Below are 19,513 nucleotides of genomic sequence, written 5' to 3'. Positions count from 1 at the left end.
TCAGTCAATTCCCTCAGTATGATCCTTTCAGTCTACATTGAGTTATTAGAGCCTCTGAAATACAATGCTACCAAGACAGCAATAAGGGAAATAAGATGTCTGAATTCTATTAACAATGGCATTTTCAGGAAGCAATGTAAATAGAAACCCAAATCTATACAAGAAATATATTTCAGTAAGTAATATTCAATATAATCATCCTGCATTTATCTTTAAAGCAGCTTTCATCTCCAAATGATAAAATATGTTTCAACAAATTCATAGGATAACTTCTGGGGAACAGTGACCGTCTTTTTTTTGTGGGGGGGGGAGGTAGGGGTGTCCTGCATAGTGCTTGGGACAAGAAAATCTTGGTCTCCAAACAGACTACTACAGTTGTACAAATAACAGTACGTGAATAATAATTTATTCCTCCCTTGACATTTAACCAGCTCAGAGAGAATGTGTGACAGCTAGGCAGTTGTAAGATAAAAAGAACCGGAAAATGCCACATTCAACTAAAATGACAGGAAATATTTAGGTAGGCAGAATGTAATAAATTTGGCAGACTTATGAGAGTTTAATTGCCTTTTTGTGAAAAGGGATAAATACATGTAAAAATTGTAGCTGGGAGGACCACCTTTCTGTTAGGGATGTCTAAATCTGATTTATTTGGATATGACCATCACAGAAAGGAAATCTTCTCATCCTGCAGGACAGTTGCACTGGTGGCAGCAGCTCTCAGCTCTGTGCCAGGTGTCCTGCAGGCACCAAGACAACACCCATCTCCAGTACCAGAGGAGCTCTAACACTGTCCCAGCAACTTCCTAGCCATATGCTGGCCCATGTTTGCTGGCACACAACACGCAACGGCATCTGTCACCCAAACAGTTGGGCCTCATCTGCTCTGAGAAGACAGTAGGATCTATTATTTCCCTCCCCCTACCACTTTGAAATACCTTGTCTACTACCAGGGCTACATACCACAGTCTGGAAACCCCCATTTCAGCTCTCATTCAACTGGATTTCAAGTCTACGCAGCCACCAGACAGAAAGATTCCTTCACTAACACAGGGGGGGAAAAAAGCTCGGTCATTTCACCACCACCTTTACTAGGCAAGGCGACACTTTTTTTCCTTTTTAAATTAGGTCTCCATTTTACAGCATTTCTCACACTTGAATAATGTGAGAAATTAAAAATACCACTTTTCCATAACAACCTTAAACTCTTAATTGCTACTTTTTTCTCGTTTATAATAAAGTAATATTAGTCTCTTATTTCCATATCACTACGTAAACTATGAAGAGAAATGCAAAGTCAAAATAGTCATAGTGTTTTAAAGCCTCGAAGAAGGAAAGAACTATGCTGTAACACTCACAGTCAAGAGGAACAAACTTTCTAAGTTAGTGTTTACTGAGCTACCCAGGCTGTACTAATGAAATGCTAAAATAATAAAATTAATAATAATAATAATAATAATATAATAATAAGTATTTCAAAACCTGTAGTTAAGAAAATCTGAACTCCTTTACGTTTATCTTTACAGTTATGAACAAACATACTGTCACAACGTCAGTACTTTGGTTAAACCATTAGAATACAATTAGTGCTTAAAAACAGCTGGTAAGAATGCATAGGTGCGTGTCTGCTGGCAGCAGACGTCTGTAAGTAAAACATGGGAAAGACAACACTGAAGTGCAGACTTCATTTCAGAGTATGCGATCCCTTTCATGCCTCATGAATAAACATGCCTGTGAAGTGAATCATGTAATATGCGCACCTGCCCTGCGTCAYATAGCATTGGTGGCTTGTCCTCAGGTTGAGTTCCTTTCTGCCTAACCTAGCACAGGCAAAAAAAAAAGCTCTCTTTATAATAATTAACTTACGCATGAAGAAGTCCCAGTCCAACTGAGCTCTCCTTACACTATCTTAAACTCAAAACTAGACCAACAATAGATCTTTGCATTTACATAGTATTTTACATTCACTGAGCTTACATGCTCTAACAAACAGTGGGCATCATCTCCATTTTAAAGAGCAGGAAACAAAGGCAAAAAGTAATTAAATAACTTGATGTCAAGACAGTAGCAGAACAGATTTAGATCCCAATTTATCTGCTTCCCAGCCTTCATCTACCTCATAGACCACAGCAGCAGTCCCAGCAGCACACTTGTATGCAAAATTCTCATGGTCAGCACAAGTAATGAAAAATATTAATCAAAACCTCTCATGTCTCTTTAATGACATTCCCATGAATAAAATGAAAAACAAATGCCTAAATATTTAAAGACCTTTCTGCACAYGTGCTGAACTCTCATTTCCTCAACTAAAAAGGATTTCCTTCAGACAGACCACTGGCTTTGATTTTACCTGAAGCTTCAGAGTTCACACAAAGGGCTGAAGATAATCAATGGATATCAACCTTTTGCAACATTATCTAGAAAGTTTAATACAGTAAAACAAACCAAAAAAAGCCCACATACATACACAAATTGGCACTAATTTCCCTGTATTAAGATTTAGAAAAAGTAGAAAATAATACATTTTCACAGCCAGAAACTGTACTGTATTCAGAATTTGCTTACATGCGTATCAGTTCAAATGTGAATGCTGCACTCATGCTGGCACGTCAACCACAGGTTTATATTCACCAGGTGCTATATATCGATTTGAAAAAAAACAGAAGTTACCAGTTAGTCTGTCTATACCTTCACATTGCAGTTGCACGTACTCCCAGGTAAACAGAAAGGAAGATTTTTGCTTTAGAAGCGCCAGTAAGATGCACAAGCAAGTCCTTCCCATCTACATAGCATGCATGCTGATACCTGACCAATTCTGTGCTTTCCAGACCATCTCTTCTCCTTAACCTCAAAATCCCTAGGGACTCCAAAGAACAGTATACTTTATTTGCAGCTTTTGCATTAAATGTGCTACTGTTCTGCTTCCTACAACCTCATATCTAAATAGATTAAAAGAAACTGCAGTAACAGTGGTGTGTTGTGCAAATTAGGGTTTATGGGATGAATGTACTGATCTCAAGAATAGAAATGGTCTCCACAATTGTCACTTGAAATCCAGCAGAGTGAGCTCAATTYTTCACAGGTTGCTCCACCTTTGCAGTCTCCCAAACTCATTTAATGAGCCAATCTGTATCAAAATTTTCATTTTTTTTGTAACCATGAATAAAAGTGGTTTAGCACTGTAAATTAAAAATGAAAGCTTGCTTAATGCTACCAGTACTAAGCAGCCTCAGCCTAGATACACGTAGCATAAAATCATACATTAATTTCCTGATTCAAGTGATGTTCCCAATATGACTGTGAGCAAAAGCTCTTGCTGAGGTTTAAGAGCAACACTAACCTGCAAGAAGCCCTAGGTCCTTGAGACAAGCTAAAGTACCAAGGTCTTTACCTCTTTGTGAAAAGTCTTACATCTGAAGTTCTAGGGCAGAGACATTCATCAGATGCATTGTAAACTGGCAGTCTTCAGCTAAATTAGTGTCGCTGACCAACTTCGGTATAAGATGTCCAGAAACCAAGAGAAATTTTTGAGATTAAACACTGGAAAACACTGAAGACAACACTGAAATTTTGCTTGGTCTCCTCCAGCTAACACAATTGCTACTGCCTATGGAGAGGAAATCAGATAGGGGAAGACATAACCRTGGAACCAAACCGATCTATTACAGATTGACTAGAAACAACTGTTTATTTCAAGGCAGAGATCAATCTTCAGGTAATCCAGACCTCAAAGATAGGTCTGATGACTTCACTTAGTTTCTCGTACTTTCAATCTTACAGAATAGCTCAGCCAGGCTGAAAACGCAGGTATCTTGTTACTTTTGCCTACACGAGTCTCAGATTATCCGCCTTCTTGTACAGACAAGGGAAACTCRCACATCCCTGTTTATGATGATGGAACCAAAAGTAATGTGAATCCTCATTGATACATGATGGGCCTGAATGTCTACACGGCCCGATTCTGCCTACATGTYCCAAACACTCAAATCGTAAGAGTGAATTTCCAAAATGAAGAGATACGCGCATAATACTATAAATCTGAAAGTGGAAAGGGAATATGCAGGTGGGTACTACCTTTGAGACATTTTATGGCATCTGCCATGAATAGACAGCAACCAGAAATTGTTACAAACGGTTATTCAATGCTTTCATTGGATCAAAGATTGTTAAACAGCCTGCCCAAAGCCAAAATCACATGCATCATGTATGTAATGTTGCAGTAAACACTATAGATGCACACAGCCACACAATTTGTGCTGATGCCACCTCACCAGATATATTCTACTTAAATAGTAAGGAAATGAATCAAGCTCTTAAGAACTTTAACAACACCTGGAATTTGCCCTATGGGGGATAAAAATCCCAGACAGTCCAGCAGAGTCCTTACAAATGTAAGTGGCAAGCTGTGCATCAGAAAAGTCTAAGTTTGAACTTTTTGCAGCTCAGAATGAAAAACTCAACTAAATCTTAGGGTATTCAGAACTAACTCACAGATATTTCTGCAGGCAATCATCCTGGTACAGACAGATAACGAATTCCCACATTCTTAGCTGAAGAAAATTACAGACCTGATTTTCATGAAAAAAAAAAAAAAAAATCTTTCTGCCATACAAAGACCAACCAATAGTGCCATATAATCACCTGGCCTTTATGAAATAAAGACATTTCTAATTAAGTAACCTGATCAACATAAAAACACATGTGCTTTGCAGGCAAAAGATGGTAACCAATTTAACTTTCAATATAATAATCGCTAATGTCAAAACCACTATCTGGAATCTAAACTTTTGAATAAAGTTATTCAGATCATAAAGTCCTACATGACACTACAGCATCCATTCCTTTCAATAACAAGAAATAGCTACTTTAATTATTTCCACTTTTAATTAAGAGTCTAATTTTTGGACTACTGCTACCACTCCAGAATTATTTTTACCTCTCACTGAAAAAGGTTTTCAGAGGATGATCTCCTAAAAAAGAACAGGAAAGAAAGAGAAYACTGAATAGAATCACAGCATAATTCCAATTGGAAAGGAACCAAGTGGTCCAAACACTCACCCAAAGCAAGGCCATCTTCAAAGCTGTATTACATTACTCAAAGCGTTGCTCAGTTGAGCTTTTAATGTCTCCAAGGTGTTGTTTTTGAGATGGGAATTCAGGAACAGTCTTGATTACATCATGCAAGACCTGCCATGCTTACAGAAGTTTAAGAAATCGCTTACCAGCAGCTAGTGAATCAAGCTGGTTGGAAGTACATGRGAAATCGATTTTCAGGAGTCTCAGATAACTTAAAAAAAAAAAGCCAAAAATAGTAGAACCAAAGGGCATATGCATAGCCCGAATGGCCTACTGAAAATTCCAGCACACTGTTAGGAAGCCAGGATGTCAGGATGTTTAGTTTGCAGCAATAAAGAAAGCAAATAGCTAACTCCAGAAAGCAAAGCACAGAAGAGAAGTTTGCTTCCTTAAGGCCTATAGCATATCATGAAATCTTGACTGCATGAAGTGCAGTACTGTGAAGCCTTACATCTGCTGAAGAAGCCTTACTTGCACTTCAAGCAGAGATTGTGTACCGCTAAAGGATTGATATTAGGGAGTGCTGGTGATTATAGTCAGAAAGCTCTCTTCCAAGAACTGCTATACAGGTTATGCTGAACAAACTGCATTATCTGATTTAAGAATTTGTAAAGTGGTGCTCAAGGACACATAGTCGTCTACTAGGAAAGTCACAAACTCTCATCAAAATACAGACCTGATATTATTACTCTTGTCAAATGCTATTCCAAAGTCTGAGGCCAGGAATATGTTCTGCTGGAAAAGACAGCATTGTATTCTTTCCAGATTTATTCTCCAACAGAAAAATCCATAGCATATATGGATGTCCACCTATGGAAGTTTCTCACATGAGGGACAGTTTTTAAAGTCAAACAGATGAAACAAGAATTTAAAAGAAAAGAAAGAAAGAAAGAAAGAAAGAAAAAGGAAACCCTAAAGAGACTAGAAACAAAGTTGATTAAAGCCAATAGAACAATAGCAAAGAGACAGTGAACTGGCATAGATTTCAGTTAAGTAGTGAACTGCTCAGACCTCACTTAAGCAGTAAACAGAGCGAAGTGCTTATCATCACTAATACAGCATCATTCACAACATCCAAGTAGACAGGGCTTTTAGGCTAGCCCAACTGTCYAACTGCAGCAAGTATTTCCAGGGGATTGAATGTAGATGGACTTACATTATGAATGTCAGCAATACACAGATATTTTAATACTTATGTTTCCTTTCAGTTTAAATATTTGTATCTATCTGTATTGCTGCTTGGTGGTAACTTTTTTTCATTAAGAAAACACAGGTAAATCAACTACTACAGTTAATCTAGAGATGAAAAGAAAAAGCACAATTTTTTCTTCCTTCTACCAAACTAATCTACTCYGCACCACTCTAGAGTTTGAAATTTCATTGCTAGCCATTTTGAAAACACAAAAAAGGTTCCAAAAAACTTACATTCTCAGCAGAAGACAAAAAAATGAGGACAAAAAAAAATATCAGTTCCCTTTTACAGATAAGAGGCACAGAAAGAGATCAGTGGATTTGCTGAAAGTAGCAGAGGTAAGGCAAGGCTATTCCCGATATTTACTCATGCTAAACCTTCGTCTCTGTCTGGCCTCCTAAAATTATTCCAATACCTTTGGGTCCACAGTCAAATTAGTTCTTTATTTATTATGCCAATTCTCAAGTATCTTTCAGACGGGCTCATCCATTGTTCCAGTACAGCTGGGTAAACAGACAAAGTAAATTCAGTTATGCAAGTTTACCTTATAGCATTCAAAACCCTTTGCGTATGTGGGATTTTTCTTTCTTTAAATAAGCTAAGAATGTCTTTAAAGGTGACCTGTGTAGAAAAAAAAAAAAGAAAAAAAAGAAAAAAGAAAAGTAGTAGTTTAGGAAGAAAGCAGAAAGGAAGGGCTTCTGCTGACTGACTTTTTGCAATATCCTTTTCAAAGGAAAAATTCAAATAACCAACATTTGAAGCTTTGGTATGTAATCGCCCTTATTAAAGCAAAAAATGACAATGATACGGACAAGAATTTTAGTCACTGACATGAAAAGAAACAATTTCATTTTTTATTCCATTGCGAAATGGCACCATAATTGTCAACAACGCTTAAGATGAACCAGCAGCTTAAAAGAAATACTAATATGAAAAAAAATAGTTTACAAAATTCAGCCTCCCCCAAAAAGTTAACCTTCTTAAGATTTTACAATCTTCCCAGAACAGACTATGTCTTACAGTATGCTTGCACAGCACTTAGTACACAAAAATACCTCTTTCCTGATGAGGGCCTCTTGCACTACTGAAATACAAACACTGAACAAGAGACAGACAGCGTAATACACCAAAAAAAAAAAAGGAGGGGGAAAAATACTCCACTGAAAATAAGAAATTCTTGATATTCCTTTGTCTCGAATTCTACCCACACGTATTCCATTTCTACACACCAAAACCTTAACAGACATACAGAACGATCAGTGCAAGCCAAGGGAATTAACAGATGTGCTGGTAATCTTCTACAAATAAGAAATAAAAGCTGCCAGCTGTACTTGTAAATTCAGAGATTAGCATAAATAGGTAAGGCTGAGACTACAGGTTCTGCTCTTTTAGAAGTAGCTCAAGAACGCCAGTCTGTAAAAACTCGGCCTCCTGTCCAAAGCTTGGGATTCAAGTCCCACCCTTAGCTGCAGAACATCTACAYGCTTTCATCAGCCAGAGACTTGCCAAAGTAAACTGGATTCTTGCCAGTATTTGAGATGACAGTGAAGCAGGGACTGTATAACTAGGTCAGACCTGATTACCTAAAACAAGGGCAATTTTCTTTACACCTCTGTGCAAAGCTTCTGAAAATGGCAAAGATTGAACGTTTGGCTGCCACAGAAAGAACATCCAAAAATCATATTTGATAGGAGAGATTTAACTACATTTTAATATGGATGGTATTTTCCATTAATATCAGGGCAGAAGCCTATTGTTCAGTAGAGCTCTTCACTTCCTTTACACAAGAGCTATCTTTCTGAATCTGTCTGAGTCAACTTTAGTGACCACTTTAATATTCACTTCACAATTAATGCTTCTTTTTATGGGATGGTTGAAGGTAAACCAATTTCAGGTCAGCTTCTAGATATTGAATTTATTATAAAAAGTTATGTACTTAAAACTCCTATAATGAAACCAGAGGCATCCTGAGATATTAACCTAGAGTTAATGCTGAGAAGGCCAGTTTGAATAATTCAATTCATGTCACCTTAAGTATCTTTTCAAATGGAATTAACTTTATCTCACAAAAAAAAAGGAAATTCCATGTTCCAGTTACTGACTGACTCCACAAGAGTTCTGTCTTAAATCATCTCACCACCATTTTCCCAGCAATTATATTTCACTATTACCAGAATATTTCTTTAAATTTTGAGGGCTGAATTTTGTTAWAAAGGAGCAATATTAGGTAAGAGGAAAATGTGATTTCAGAATTAGTTCCCTATCTGTGATGCTGAAACAGACAAAAATAAAGTTAACGCCAAAGTAGTTGCATTAGTTCAATATGGTTATAACCAGCCACACATGCACAGCTACTACAGTCATTTTACTCCCACATACCTCCATCTCTTTTTCAACAGGGCAGTAAAAGTCTGGTAACACTGCAGCTCTCTTGACCTGTTACTTGCCTCATTCTAACACTAAAACCCAGCACTTACACACCAAAAGGAAATGCTTTCAAATACCTATCCAAGCCCAGGCAAAAGTGGCAGTTTCATGGTCAGCATTACTCTACAGCAAGARAGAGGGAGCGAGACAGGTGAAGAGTGAGCGATGCTAAGGTACAGGTGCAGCCTTGGAAATGAATCAAAACAAACAAGTGGAACAAAAGGAGAAAATGAACAGAAACAAGAAAGAACAGTTTATAWCAAGCAGAACAAAAAGATACTTGAGTACAGAGTATAAACTGTGCAGTCCCACATACATTTGCAAGACACAGGAAAATCAGAATGGCATCTTACACTGAACCACAGATGTCCCAGTAACATCAACAGTCACTTGAAATAGGAAAAGCTGATTACCTCTCCTAGACAGCTCAAAGAAGTGAAAACTMGGTAGCAAGCCTGTATCTGCCAAACTATAGATATAAAGCCAAACATATCCAGAATTTCCTTAGCCTTGTCAAAACAAACGATAGGGAAAAAGATTCTCAATTTTCAGGGATACAAACARAACTCAGGAAGACTTCCTTCAGTCTCATCTTTAGAGCAGTTTCACAAACTCCAGCTGCAGAAGTGGAAGGAAGAAGAAAGCAAAAGCTTCAGCAGCTCAGGGAAAGCGAGGCTGAGCAGCACTCCGAGCAGGAGGAAAGGTTTTTGGTCTCCTCCTTCCCAGTCCTTACCTCCCAAGATCCTCCGCAGCTGTGCTCCCAGTGAGATTCCCCAATGAGGAGCCACATCAGGATGCACAACCTTAGACATTGCTCAGATAGAACAAAAAAGGACCAACCACAACACTAAGAATTCACAGTTCAAGTATTGAGACAAGATAGAAACAAAAAAAAAATGTGTAAAAATAACACTGTAGTCCAACAACAAGCAGCCCAGTGTCCTGCTTTGTTTTTTTGATAGCTATCAAATGTAAGATGACGTTAGGGAAAGAATTGAAGCAATCAGGCAGTCCTGCAAATTCTTCCTGTTTCTGCACCATAAAGAGAAGGAGAAGCACAATGTGAAGAACTTGTTTAAAAGGGTTTATAAACCCCTTTAATTTATAAATTAAAATTTATAAAGCCAAATACACACAAAATATAAGCAGCTCTGTGTCCATTAGGATTGCATAGAAAGGAAAAACTGAAGAGGAAAGGTAGTTCTTCCAGAGGAAGTCAGAAATATCGCTGTATGTTATGAAAAAGACCAGTTGAAATGTGCTTTGACAGTTTTTATCTATGCTTACAGAAGTTTGCACAGATGGAGAGCTAAGGTGACTTCAGAACCACTGGGCTGAAGCTGTAGACTAGGTAATCAAACAAAATGTCAAGACATGCCTGGACATAACATCTGAATTTGCATCTGCAGACAAAATTTCCCGCAAGCATAGAGGGAAGAAGTAACAGAATCAAGACTGGATACCTTTATACCAGTAGCTAACCTAGAACAAAATACAGGTAGACTAAAGACAAGAAGTTTCAAGCCTGGCTCAACCCAAGAGAAATAATGGCATCATCCCAAACGCAGCTACCATGGTGCTGCTGGCTTAACTGGATTCCTCAGGACTGGTTTCCATCACGATCCCCCAGTCAGTTGGGGATCACAGGCGAGAAACCTGGTACCATCCATTCTCAAAGAAAAAGGTTCTTATTCTTCGAGATTAACACCATCACAAAATGGATGTCTGAGAAATGTACAAAAGAACAAAAGTAAGATGTGTACAGGTGCTATACACTTGATAAATAGCTCCATATCCAAAATACCTTAGCRGGGATAAAAAACATGGCAAGAAAAAAAATTCTAAAGGTGAAGTTAGAAGTACTTCTACTTGTTTCCTGAGCAGAATTAAAAATGCACCCCTCTTTTCACAGACTAAGTAGGCTCTGTCTATGCAATTTAGTCAGCAGGGAACCACTGAGAGAAAAAAAAAAGAGAAAAAAAAATCAGGCCATCTTCTGGAAACTGTGCTGATGACTTCACTTCTAGCTGTATTATAAGCCTTTACGATTCTTCTAGGAAAACACTGAGAGCTCAACAAATATATCTTATAAAGACTGTGCCTTTTATATAAAATAGATTCTAAATGGAGATCTGTACATGGAAGCCACCGAAAGAGAACAGTAGGTAAGAATAACATTAGGTAGGGTACTTGCATGAATTGCCTTATTTTTCAGGGTATAATTAGCTATCAACAGGGATGTAAATGAAGTACCTAGCTCTCAAAAGAAATCTCAGGCAACCGTGGTTTTAAGCCTTTGAGTACATACAACTGAGAGCCATTTTACCACTTAATTTAACACATTGTATCCCTAGTCTACATTTTTCAGTTTTTAACTGCATATACGATTTTGGGTCTTATATGAACAGCTCAAATCAGATCGACCGCCTTATAAACTTCATAAAGTTCATATTGACAGAACGCATTACCTGTAAACTCATTTTCAATCATCAAAAGCCACAATGACAAATTTAAAGGCTTTATCTAAGTGATAGCAATTACTCTGTCTTCAAAGAAAATAGAAGAACTTTGTTGTTTTTTTTTTTTAGTAAAGAAATGGGTTCCTACAGTTCCTACTGCACTGCATAGTCAATTAATTTCATCCATTTTATTGATCCCAAACTTGCCTCTAATTGGCTCTTGCTTCCTTGCAATCCACGTATTAAGGGAAGGAGTCATGGGAAACCAATCACAAAGAGTTTACAATCTCGTATAACGTGATGCACTTCAGTTATAGCTCGAGAAAAAATGAAAAGATGTTTCAAAGATATCATTAAAACAGAGAGGAGAGAAAAGAGCTTACCTTCCGCTCCTTCTCCTTGGCAGCACTGAGTTCAGAGAGGGAGAGTGATAGTTTTTCCTGCTGCTCAGCTAGGTACTTCTGATAAAGGCTCAAAAGTTCCTGGCATTCTCTGTACTGTTGCTGCAGAGGTGAGACATCAGAAGTTAAGGGGAAAGTACTCTGTAGTGAATAGTTACAGTCAAATATATACCAACTTACTCTATGTAAATTTGATTTGCATCTATAACAGCTCAATTTAAAAACAGATACTGTGTGTTTGAGTACTGCCTAATGATGATAAATCTGCCTGGAGATGAATGTTCAAATACAACCTTCTTTCTACTCACAAAGTAGAAAAAGAAGAATTGCACCAAATTCTTTTATCATTGGAAAACGGATGGCTGCAGGAGGCAGGTGATGACATTTTTTCAGTTAGTACAATTACAACCCTCTGATTTGTATTCAACAAAGACAGACGCTACCAATGTTTATTTATAAATAAATAAATAGCCAGCCAAGTAAGTACATTTTCAAGCACAATCTTTTTTTTTTTTTTTTTTTTTTTGGATTCACAAGCCCATATACCCAAATCCAGTCCCTTAGCTTGAGTACCAGCAGCTCAAAAACCACAGCCACAGATGCAGCGCTACAGGCCTTTTAGAGACCAGAAATGATTTTTGGACAGTAATCCGGAGAAGCAGCAATTGTGGTGTTTGCGAGGATATTAGCAAGCAACAGTGTCCTGTCTTGCTGGCAGCATTGAAATTCCAACAGGAGATAAATCTGCTCTTCACCTGTCATTGTGTAATTCCCTCCCTTGCTCATGTAGCATGGTAAACCATTTACGCTCCCCCTTCATCTCCCCCTCACTTTTAATTATGCATGCAGATGGGATAAGGGCTCGCTGTCCAAAGAGATTACTCTGAATAAATACTTTAATAACAAGTCACCACAATTAAGGTAGGGAACAAAAACTTCTTCAATCTATAAAATGGTGTTGAGTTACAGATTTCCTTAACATTTTTATGATCTAATCATTGCTTCTGGGCAAATTCATGTTGCAATCATTTTTGCCAATCACGGCTGCATAAATAACTCACTGCTTTGTTATTCCCTGTTATGACCCTGGCTTTTTTTTTTTTTTCCTTGCTTTTTTTCTTTTTCTTTCTTTCTTTTTCCTTTGGGGAGGAGGTGATTTGCTGAGTTTGGGAGGGCTTTTTTTTACTTTACTTAAATAAAAAGCTAAACAGAGGGTGGGCAAAACATTTTAGGAAGGAAGGAATAGGAGGTTATTAAACCCCAGTGCTAAATTAATCAGGAGAGCTCCTGGAATACCTTTGCTCAGCACCTGGAAAAATGGGAGGATACAAACAATGGTCTAAACAAGCTAATTGCTTTCCAGAGTCAGACTGCCAGAAGCCTGAGCTGTTTTACATTTCACTTCATTTTGTCAGAGAGCACCAAAAGGCTGAAGTGATTTGTGGTGGTCTCAGGAGTCTCTGCCAGCTATGATGTACATAAAAGGAATTTTTTATTCCAGCTGTAACCATAGGCAGTAATGTTTATAGTAGGTGAACATATTAGCCTGGACGCAGGGCATGAATTTTACTCTAGAAAAAGCCAGTTCATTTATACAGCCTAAGAGTTAAATGTCGGTATTTGAAGACAGATTATAGGGAAATTCATTTAAAACCCTGTTATATGGCAGAATATAAAAACAGACAGTCCTATCTTTATCAATTTTTACAGCCCTCTTAATTCACTTCACTTTCAGCAACCCCTTTCCCACAAAACAGATTTTGCCCTCCTCTCCCTCCAGCTAGCGCACTTGCYGGCRTGCMGAACGAGTACACTCCGTGGCCCTGGGGTACAGAAGCGATGGCCATGCACCTATCCTCATTCCTGCCAGTGTTAACATCAGCCCTGCTTGAAAGCTAGGTGAGATTGCCCCACTCCCAGCTTAACGTGCAAGTGTACAATAAAAGAGATGCCCAAATTGCATTTTACAGACTGCAGAGCACTTGCTGTGTACATGCTGCTGCCACCTCTTACTCGCAGCTGCCAAGTTTAGTGCCAATACAGCTTACAACACGATATGGGATAGTAGCATTAGGAAAGCACTGACTGTCCAAAGGATAGTTATGCGATCACAAGTGGGAAAGGCGATAGTTAGCACGAGCATGAATGGCAGCTGAGATGTCCCTGAAATTCTTTGCTAAGATACGGTCATCACTACAACTGTAGTTAAAACTTCTTATATTAGAAGATTCAAAACCTTGTTCATTCACACAATCAAAATGGTTCACTATACATTAGGCACCATGTTGGCACAGTCACCGGTCTAAGAATAAGCAAAGCAAGACTTTTGAGTAAGTAAACACAATGCTTCAAATTGGAACCTGTTTTTTTTTTTTTCTTTCTTTCTTTCTTTCTTTTTTAAGGAACATGTAGCATAGTTCTAATTATGCTAATTCTTCGTAATGTGCTTGGTACATTTAGTCCAGTGTACTTTCAGAAATAAGCTTTAATATTAGATCTTATTTTTTGTTCTATTGAATCTTTGCTAAAAGCAACAAGATCATCTCTTTTTCTATGCACAAGCGAGACAGGTAAGATACAACACTGCCACARAAATATTTAGGTCCTTCAGATATAATAGGGGCACACATGTACTACAGGAATAGAATCTCTAGACAAATATACAGCAAATAAGTATTTTCATAATCTGCTTTTAAGAAAAACAAGAAATTTTACAAGGGTGAAAAGAAATCTATAGGACAACAAGTCTTATAGATTCACACTCCACAGAAAGCAAGATGTACCTACGTGCTCAAATCAGATATTTCTTTATGCATACAGGAGCACAAACATCGGATTTACAAGATATTAGTTATCTGAGAGAAGTGGTGCTTTGCATTTCACAAAATTGTAGTTTTATGTCCAAGAATTACACATTTGAATGTATTCTAGTAATGTGTTTTATGCAGAGATTGAAAATGAAGCATCAAGGTTGTGGGGTGGAGGAGAAACAGAAAAAATCAAAATCAGAAAAGCCAAGGTTAAGATTTCAACAGGCACATTTACATGCCATGCTGTAAGCACTATATATTTTATAGAATAAATTAGTTAACTTCATCACTGAATGTAAGTCACAGAATTAAGAGTTCATTTATGGCTCTTAAGAGATAATAACCTCACTGGAGATGGAGTTGCCTTTGAGAGGAGGGACTGCTAGTGTGCCGTGGTAGCAGGCTTTGAGACTCGGAACTGATTTTCAGAGAGAGAAAAACATTCGGCAGGAAACAAAGAGGGGTTTTTTTTGTCTGTGGTTTTTTGGGTGGGCAATGTTTCATGAGAAAGCACAGCCAGCCTAATGCTCGACTGCTGCAAAAGGTACATTTCCACTCATCCCTGGAAGTCTCACCCCCTTAAATTTGCACGAGCTCTCAAGCTCTCTTAATCCCTCAGCAAGCTCAGTTACCCTGAGGGCTTAGCAAACTGAACCAGCAAACCAAAGGGTAAATTGAGCACAAGAGCTGGCATAACGGAAGGAGAGGAAATACACAGCTGGGAGATGGAGCCACCACTCCCATTCATAGGGAGCCATCTGGCAAGGTGCATCCACCTTGCAAAGTCTCAATTCTGAACTTCCTCCAGCTCTACTCTTTAGCCTCAGGCTTATATTAAGTCTCATCTAAGATTACAGTTAACACCAATGGTTCCCACTTGTTCCTTCCCTAAGTATTTTCAACCCTCCCATTAGCTGCAGTAAAGTCTGAAGTATTTTGCTTTAGAGCAAATGGGCAATGTCTCAGAAAGCTTTCAAGTTCTACATATCTCATGCCTTGTTGTAAGCAGGGTTCACTGCCACACAGCTTTACAGCAGTTCAAAGCCTCACTGTTCTGTTAATCTAGAATACAGGTTTTCAAATTTGGCCAATTCAGTGGCCAGTGATGGCTATTCAGTGATRGCTAGCCATCTGCTGAAGTTCTGCCTCCTCTAAATCACAAGGAGAAAAAGGTAAGTAGAGGAGTTTTTATTCAAAGAGAAGCTTTTTAGTCTGTATCATTCAAGTAACATTTGCTTTTACCTCCTTTTATTTTAAAGGAATCAAAAATAAAGCAGACTCTGACCATGGGCTGGAAAAGGAAATTTTACAGATTGTATTATCAAGGGAGGAGTACCCTACTAATGAGATTCTTTTTTGGCAATCAAACAAATAACAAGAGGCCTTGTTATATTTGCGGAGCATTTGTGAGAACTCATCACCAAGTGTTTCATTCCTCAATGATTTGTCACAAGCGCTGTTGGGGAGAGCGTTAAGTGCTACTGTTCACATTTTGCAAACAGAGAAACTGTGGCACAGGGAGTCTTTGGGCACGTCTGTGCACACAGGTGCAGCCCAGCGGTCCCACACTCCGCAAGCCAGCTCCAGTCCAGAAGTCTGGTAGCTGGAGGGTAAGTTAGAACAGCTCAGGCACAGCACTAACAAATCAGAATCATCTTGTGTCTGATCAGCTCACTGTGCAAGCTTGTCTGCATTTACCCATGCAGAAAGTCCTAAGAGGCTTTCCAGGGATCAAAAAGGATATCTAGGGTTGACTGAGATTCGTAAAGTCCCTGACTAGAGTTCTAACCAACCTTTCATTCAGGGCTGCATACTCTGATCCATGCCCAGAAGAGAACACAACAGCTAAATCTCCTTCTTCAAGAACATGATTCTCCAGTCCCCTCAGACCTTACACCAATGAAAGTTCCTCTAGAGACTAAGAGTTATTACAGAGATGTGCAAAGCTGGATAAGGCAAGAAAAGGAAGGAAAAAGTCAAACAGGCACAAGTTAAGTTTTTAAATTTAAAGTCAGCCAATGATTTAACATTTTGTGGTAGAGACGCAAGAAATCTTCAGGRTATGATTTTGGCTCATAACAAAAAAAGCTTTTTGACATCTGCAATCATGATCTAGTAACCACTAAATACCTTTTAAAAAAAAAAAATCCCTGCTTAAGGGCATGTATCTAGAAAGTTAGCTAGTTATCATACTGGCAGTCTCAGCAAAGACCAAACTTTCTTCACTGCCTCAGGTAGTCCCTTCAAGACAAAGGCTGTGAGAAAACTAGAGTGAGAAGMAGCTGAGGAAGTGTCACTGACCCTAGACTACTGAAGCCAGTCTAGGCATTAAGAGAGAGGTCTTAACTCTCTGAAGCAAAATCTATTCAGATAGTTGCAGGCAGAGCTGAGCTATTCGTGCATGAGCCAGCCCTATTCAAGAAGCTGAGTAGCCACAATAGCACCGCATCATGCCCAATCTAATTTACCTTGCCTTGTTGGGGTTTATTAGCATGGCCACAACATCGCGCTCCACCATTTCCACAGTGCAGCTGGATTGTGTCTGGCAACCTGAACAACATCAAAGCACACTCACATCTGTCTGAATAGACATGCTGTCYATAGTTCTGGCACTTCATACTACTACAGCTTCCCACTGCACTGCTATGAGCCTTAAAATACCTTAGAAAATGCCTTAAAATATTGTCACAACAGTAAAAAAAAGCTTTTCACTAAACTTAAGCAAAGGCTAAGACCCAACACGGCTAAGTCTCAAACTCATCTTATCTCTGTAYCTACAAGTAAGGTTCAAGTGACATTTAAATGCTCATAATACAGAGAAATTTCAAGGGAAAAGAGTTTGCGAGTCATCTGCTGAATCCCAAGGGCCCATGGCAGTCTCCTGGCAAACTCCAGTACAAGGAAGTTCATTTTTCCATACATCATCCAAGCATATACTTTTCAGTATTCTGAAACATGAGGCAGCAAGGCTTATTTTCTACTGCAACATATAATACATACACATACACCACTTAGTGTGTGAGTGTGAGTGTATACATACACACACACGGACACATGCATGCCATTCTGTTTTACACCTGCAGGGTGTCTCATCTTCCTAATCAAAGAAAGGCTTAAAATAATGCAACTTCATCTACTTACGTATAAAAAATTGTATGAATAAACCACAAATATTAATGAATTAACATCTAAAAGGAACACTTTTGAATATGAACTAAGATATTCTAAGCTCTTTCCTTTAACATTAAAGAGCTATGTACTCCATCAGAAGCTGACCCACACTTAAAATATAAGTTGTATATTAAAATTAATACATATACAGTCCTGTCACGATCAGCTCATCTCAAAAAAGCAACAACAGTACTACTTCTCTGAAATCAATCCAGGCATAGATCAAATTCAACCCCAACATGTTTCTTYTGCCTTTAAAATTAAGGGAAGGAAAATAAATGGCTTGAACCTATGTGAATCATTGTTCTGTGAAAGGGTAAAGACTAGTAAGTTCTATGAAGGTTTATTATCTAAACTGTGAAGATGCTGCAAAGACTGAAGGTAATAAAATGTTTTATGAACAACTTCACTTCTCTCTTTCTTATATAACTGAGTTTATGTGGACTCTTTGGCACAGTGATGTTAAGAACCTGTAGGGAACTTTCTGCACATTCACTTTTCAATGTATTAAAGAAATTGTCTGGTGCAGGTCTGAACCTTATGAGCTTTCAATTCCAAACACAATCTCCTTGTGATCCAAAATCCTCACGAAGCACATTTTTGAAAATATGATACAGAAGAAAGTCACATACAATAAGATACAGTGATCTGCAATCTGAAGTCCAACAGTTACATTTTAATTTACACTTGAATATTTTAATGTTTTCATCCAGTCAGTAAATTAACTCAAGATGTAAGAATGAAAAGGGAAGATGCATAAGGAGACAGGTCACAAGGTCCACAAAAGTTAAGAACCTCACTTCTGTTTGAAGCATCAGCATTATGTTGTTTAATGCCACAGCTCTCAAATAAAGGAATTGCTTAATACACTCCCATTCTGTTTGAAGGGAAATTAAATTTACATTCTTTGGGAATATGGTATTGTAATTAGTTCATGACTTGATTACACTTTGAAGTGAGCCAAGAATGTATGGTGCATACAAATTAGTTAAGTTATGGTTAGCTACCTTAAGAAAAGCTAAGCTACAGAGTTCCTAACAAAGTTAGGGACAAAGCTAGGACAGTCCTTTGGGGCTTTCAGCCACCATATGTAAGATATCAAATTTAAATCTAYTCTCTGAATTTAATTGACGTCATGTGGAAACAGAACTCTAAAAAATGCAGTTTCTTAAACAGCTGAATGAGTTGCTTTGGAAAAATAATCCTTCCTTCCTTACCCATACCACCTGTACAGTAACTGCTAAAATAGAACCTAAAAAAACAATAAAAGGCTCAGGATTGCCTACCCTGGTTAAATTTGCCAATATGATTTACATTCCTAGTATCTGTAATTTTTTTTATTTGTTTCTTTTATAGACAGGCWGGGTTTTACATCTACCAAGATGCTTTGTTCCACACAGATGATGAAATTCCCAAGTTCACTTTAAACATACTAAAAAATATTGAGWTGCACAATATAAATGCAGTGTATCTAGAACTGACCAAAACAAAATAATCAGTATGATTTAGAGAGAGCATGGAAAGCATTTAAACCTAAGACTAATTCCCAGCATAACATATGAACTCAGAGAAGTCTCTACCATACTTTGAAAATGCAAAAGCAGTTTAGGTATAGGATTTGATCCTGTGTATTAAAAATACTTTCCACAGGATATGCCAATCAAACTGAATACCTCATCTGCCAAATTCTCTGGTTCAAAGGTGAGTAAGGACAAAAATATCACACACCATCATATGCCAGCAGATGTGCCTGGATCAATAAATGCAAATACTATCTCAGAGCTTGCACTTTTCGTTCCAAGTATAAAACATCTCCAGCCTTATCTTCATTAATACAAACAAAAGAATACTTAAACGTAAAGAAAAAGAAAATAAAAGGTTCATACTACAGCCAGATTATGCTAAAAACCTTCTAGTGAAAAGGAAGAATACAATGCACACAAGACAAGTTATCCGCTACTCACACTACTGAAAACA

General features: G+C 38.0%; 1 protein-coding gene across 3 annotated transcripts in view; it reads right to left on the bottom strand.

The window, feature by feature from the left end:
* KIAA1328 (KIAA1328 ortholog) overlaps window positions 1–19,513 on the bottom strand; it is a 170,325-nt gene that overhangs the window by 91,427 nt on the left and 59,385 nt on the right. For all 3 annotated transcript variants that reach the window (XM_085321931.1, XM_085321930.1, XM_085321929.1), the window contains one exon: window positions 11,538–11,665. In XM_085321931.1, coding sequence (XP_085178057.1) covers window positions 11,538–11,665 — 128 coding nt within the window. The remainder of the gene's footprint in view (window positions 1–11,537; window positions 11,666–19,513) is intronic.

This window comes from Rhea americana, unplaced genomic scaffold (assembly GCF_003343005.1).
Source record: "Rhea americana isolate MKP2758 unplaced genomic scaffold, rheAme1 scaffold_73, whole genome shotgun sequence".
Lineage (NCBI taxonomy): Eukaryota > Metazoa > Chordata > Aves > Rheiformes > Rheidae > Rhea > Rhea americana.
The sequence above is the reverse complement of the archived record's forward strand: the minus strand, read 5'-3'. Positions and strand labels throughout refer to the sequence as shown.